At 29.1% G+C, this 5,799-nt stretch overlaps 1 protein-coding gene across 1 annotated transcript; it reads left to right on the top strand.

Moving 5' to 3' along the window:
* On the top strand, positions 1–2,197 carry LOAG_11608 (fibroinase; the record flags this gene model as incomplete). The annotated part of the gene is made up of 6 exons (XM_003147126.1): positions 1–102; positions 646–801; positions 1,020–1,178; positions 1,361–1,586; positions 1,747–1,819; positions 2,053–2,197. 6 exons carry the CDS (start codon positions 1–3, stop codon positions 2,195–2,197), a joined length of 861 nt encoding a protein of 286 aa, XP_003147174.1.
* Positions 2,198–5,799: the final 3,602 nt, after the last annotated feature.

The raw sequence follows: 5,799 nt of genomic DNA, 5'->3' as shown, positions 1-5,799 counted from the left end.
ATGATATTTCTTCAAAATGTTGAAAAAATTCGTCAACATAATGAACGCTATGAACGTGGTGAAGAAACATACAAAATGGGCATCAATAAATTCGCAGATATGGTTAAAATGCTATAATTCTTTTCATCTTAATTAATTTAATACTAATTAAATAATCGTATTACATCAAAACTTCTCTTTATGCATAAAACTTATTGTTAAATATGCACACAAAAACGTATCTGAAAATTTCAAAAAAAAAAAAATCAATTAGCCGAATTCCAATTTTAATTAATGCAATCTTGCTGTATCAAAATTTTCCTGTAATCATAAACTTCCTAATTAATCCAACTATAATTAATATAATTTTAATTATAAACAGCAAAATGCATTTGGAAATAAATTCAAACAAACAAATATTTCCAAAATAATTGTTCATCTTGTTTTACCAATAAAAACACATCCCAAAAATGAACTTTTCTTTTTTGGTATATTTTTATTTTCTATTTTTTTCATTTTAACATAAATTATTTTCAATTTTATATCCTATAATTTCTAAACTTATATACAATGCTTTTTTTTTTCATGAGAATAAAATTTCATGAAAAAAAAATTTATAAATTAGCCGGAAAATAATAGTCGATTAATTTGTAATATAATTTTAAGCTACCTGAAGAAACGAAAGAAGTAAATGGTTATCGCTATGAGAAGAAACAATTATTGTTTGGAAAAAAAAATGTGATCCTATTATCAGCTAATAGTAGATTACCGGAAAAAGTTGATTGGCGTATTAAGGGTGCTGTTACACCAGTGAAAGATCAGGTTGTTATGAAAAAAAAACTTTTTTTTTTTATAAAATAAATAATGTAATGAATACATTTTAAATTAATGCGAACTGTTTCGCTTTTTTTTTGTAAAAAGAAAACTTATAATTTATAATATATTATAAAATGAAATCAATGGTACATGGAAGTCTGTTTAAAAATCTTTTAAAAACTTTTAAAGCCTTTTTTTTTTTTTTGAAAGTTAATGTTTTATAGGGTAGATGTGGAAGTTGTTGGGCATTTAGTTCGACAGGAGCACTGGAAGGGCAACATTATCGACGAACAGGTCGTTTGATTTCACTTTCAGAGCAAAATTTATTGGATTGTAGCGAGGATTATGGTAATTCTGGATGCAGTGGTGGCCTTATGGATTATGTATGCAATCAATTTTTCATTATTTTAATTATTTCATATTATGATTATAAATTGAAGAGAGGAAACGCATATAAATCATAAATTCTGACAATTTCATAAATTTAATTAATTGCTGATTCGATTAAATTAATTAATGGATCAGTTGAACAAAATGATTTTAAATTTATTAAAATTTTTATCAGGCATTTGATTATATAAAAGAGAATGGTGGGATTGATTCGGAATCAGCATATCCATATGAAGCAAAAGAAGGCCCATGTCGTTATTCGAATCGAACCCGAGTTTCAACTGATAATGGTGAAGTTGATTTGCCAGAAGGTGATGAAATGCAACTTCAAAGAGCGGTAGCTAAAATTGGACCAATATCAGTAGCAATGAATGCAAGATATTTAAGCTCATACGAAGAAGGTTAATTACTGTTATAATTAAACACAATAAATATCTTTTTTTTTTTTTTTTTTTTTAACTACGTATGTAAATTTAATTTTCATCAAATAATAAAAATTGAGGTATTTTCACGCATAAATCGTGCTCACCCGATGAATTAGATCATGGGTTTTGGTGGTAGGTTACGGAAATGAAAAGGTGAAAAGAGAGAATGGTACTGTGGAAGATCTTGATTACTGGATTGTTAAAAACAGGTATGAAATTTTTAACAAGCATCCACTGCTTCTCTAATAAAAATGCTCGAATAATTCCAATTATTGATTGTTTCGCTTGAAGAAAGTTAAAATGATTAAAATTTGGAATAAAAAATTTAACCATACAAAAACAAAACTATTTTAAATTATTACCTGATTATCATTAATTTAATTCTTATACACTATTTTAAATTATTACCTGATTATCATTAATTTAATTCTTATACATTTAGTTGGGGTAAAGATTGGGGTGAAGATGGATATTTCCGGCTGGCACGAAATAAAGATAATATGTGCGGTATAGCAAGTGCAGCAAGTTATCCGATTGTATCGAAAGAAATGGCGATGTCATTGATGAATGAATTGGAAAGAGATTAAAAAATAAAAATATTTTTGAAAAATTTTTATGAACAAAGAAAAAAGAATTGCTTGAAATATTCCGATAAAAATCATCTGCTTTGCATTGTATTAGTTTTATCTAATAATAGTTAATTAATCAAATCAAATGTATTGAATATTAATTAGGAAGATTTATGTAAAATGTGAAATATAAGATAGAAATGTTTTTCCTTTTCCTTAACATGCAATAATAAGTTCTAATTATTCAGTTACTTCCTTTTCATTTATAGGAATAAATTACTTTTATTTTTCCACTTTTTGAATATTCAAAAAATATTATGCAATCGATTAACGAGGTCTATTCTTTAGAAATGGTTAAATTAGAATAAACACAAATATATAATAGGTAAACTATTGATGATAAACGAAAAAAAAAAGATTATTTAATTTCAAACAGCGAACAAAAAAAAAAAGTAAGCAATGGAAATAATTCAAAAATATAACATTTTCAATATTACACATAATTAATTTAAATAACAAATTAAAAAGTTTCCACTATTCAAAATTTGAAAATTTTCAGTATTTCATGACTTTACGAAGCTATTTTATATTCTTGGCTTGATGGACAATAATGCATTAATCGTTGAATATGCTAATAAAAATAAAGTGACACGATCATATTTTCTTCTCGTATGTTGCACGATCGTATACAATGAATACTCCTACTCCCTGACCTCTTTGACCTTTTACCTACTACCTAACTTCTTTCATCTAACGAAGACAATTTAATTTTATTTATTATATACATTATATGTAAAAATCAAAATATTAGTGTATAAAAATAATATCGACATTGTAAAGATGTATAGCTTAATTCATGCTATAAATCGACATCAAATGTTGATAATTAATTTGAGATGTTGGTATATACTGTAAAGAATCACTGATCAATGTCGGCATATTGTAAAGGATTTCAGCTTATCTTGGAATTAATCGGTTCTAATCTTTTGGATTGTTGTATACAAACTCTCACTATATGAAGAATACGAATAAGCAGTAAAGAAATCCATTCTACAATTTAGCAGTTCCCTACAAATTCATTTTCATATTGATCATTCTACAACTACTAACACACTGCAAATCCTAAATGGATCTCTACAAGGACTTCAAAACTAACCAAATAATGATCGATTTCGATTTTGTTATTCGTTAACATCTTTTTATTACTTCTTTCGCTGATATCGCGAGCAGAAACAAAGGAACAATAATCCCTTTTTTTTGAAAACCAGACATCTTTGTTTTATAGGCTTCTATCGTCTGACGTTTGTGCTAACAAAGAACCCTATACCAATGAGTATTCCATAAGGATGCTAATTCTTGTAATCGTAAAACGATACAAGGACTCTCCCAGTCGAAGAAACGGAGGCTCCTAAACACCAATTCATTTTTACAAATGTATTTCATTGAGGTCGGTTGGATATAAGGTACCGGGCATGATTTAGTCGTTTTTGTTCATAGTGTTTTCGTTGTTAATTTGTTGTATTGATGTCGTAGTTACAAGTTCGTTGTTGTATTAATAAATTTATCGTAACAAGGATTTAATTACTCAACTTTGAGGTACTATCAACTAAAGAAGCAGAAAGAATCCTCAATTTTTGTTACGGTTGAAGAGAATCGGCGATTTATATTATTTACTAATATTTATTTATTCCCCATAAAAAAATCTTAAATCTACAAACCTTTCGCATAACCATTCGTAGTTGCCAACCAACAAAACTCTGACACGACTCAACTTCCACGAGACATCCGTGAGGATTACCCAATTTTCTTTTTACAGTGTAAGATATGAGAATGTGATAATGTTATCGTGAAATTGGTTGATTGTACAGTAAACAGGTCTATCGATAGTAAGGTTTATTCCTTGTTGATACATAACAACAGTTCGAAGCAGAAATTCGAATATGATTCAAACAATTGGATGAAACGGTAGTAGCAATGATTAGGAGATTTGATACAGTTGTCGGAAAATTGAGAAATTTTTCATACTTTAAATATATTGCTTTCTTAAATACTGTACAGATCATACACGCCACTGTATATAATTGTAACAATCTTGCACGCCCTAAATACTGTAAAGGTCAGATATGTCATACTGTTGTAACAATACTGTAACAATATTATACGCCTTTGATCTCACATATCGCTCTTTACTAATTTAACAATCTTATACACCATTATTGTAAAGGTCGTACATGCCTTTGTTTAAATGTTTTAAAGATCATACAATCATTATACAAGCGCCAAAAATGAGGTCAAAGCGTCACCACTCTTTTTTCACTTACGGATCAACATTTTCTCCGTCAACTCCGTCAACCTTCTAATCCTCACTGCTACAATATAATTCAATTATCTGAATTGCATTTCAGTTTTTGGTTGAGCTATCATCATATATTTTTTACTCTAAATAAACTTTAACATCGATAGCCTGCTCACTGAGCAATCAATCTACCTTCCCCGACAACGTGGGACGACGACGTTGGTGATTATAAGTGAGAAGTGCGTCTCTAGTTTCTAGGTCTTATAGAGTGGATGTATCTACTTACGCAAACAGCTACATACGAGACCTTTACAGTAAGCTGTTGAGCTTCATGTAAAATCTTTACAATATTCCAACAGCTATATACAACTAATTTACATATGATTAATTCTCTGGCAAGAAGAATTTACATGTGTATGAGTTACCCGATGTGGTCAACGTTCCCACTATTAGTTTATTGTAAGATTAGGACATTTTCACACGATTTGAAAATTAGATAAATGACTCATCACTTTAGATATAGAAAAATTTATGTGTAGAAAATATTCCCAACAATATGCTAGAATTTTGCAGCACAAGCGCTGTCGTGAAACCACGAAATATTTTTATAATATAAAAGTACGTTGAAATTTAAAAGTATTACGTCTTATAAAAATATCTCGGGCCATAAATCCATACGAAGGAAATTTTGGTTTGTTGATCATATTACAAAATCGTCAGACAAATCATCATTGGTCAAAATAAATTATAGTAAATGTCCTTTGTTTTAACTCGTTCAATCATATTTTCATTATCCCTTGTGAAAACGAAATTGCTCATTTCGAAAAAGCCGAAGAAAATTGTATGTTAAAATATAAGGTATTTGTGGTATTTTCTAGACAAACGATTCATCACATTACACAAGGAAACATAAAGCGTTTCCCATAACCAGAGTTAAGAGTCATCTAACCTTCAAGTCGTTTAAAAATGCTTTGATGTTGAGAGATGCGTACATCCGGTAACAAATTTGTAAAGGCTTTATCCTGTGTACAAATCATAGATATAGCTGTGAGAAAGTTGCACATCCAGTCAATTTCTATGCAATTTCCACTTTATATGAAGAAAACTGATATGTAAATTTCTCTTGCAGCTGTGAAAATACTGTCAGTTTTATAAGGACCTTATAAGCAGCTATTCTCATATTGTAATCACACCCACTTATTCTCAATATGAATTAATAAGGATTTGAAATAAAGACTCGTTGTTGATTCAAGAGAAATACGCAGTCATCTCTGCAAAGGATCTTCACTACTTAACCGCCGACCCAACCATTATTTTCTCTGTG

This window comes from Loa loa (assembly GCF_000183805.2).
Source record: "Loa loa unplaced genomic scaffold supercont3.284, whole genome shotgun sequence".
Classification (NCBI taxonomy): Eukaryota; Metazoa; Nematoda; class Chromadorea; order Rhabditida; family Onchocercidae; genus Loa; species Loa loa.
This window is presented reverse-complemented; position numbering and strand designations above follow the sequence as displayed.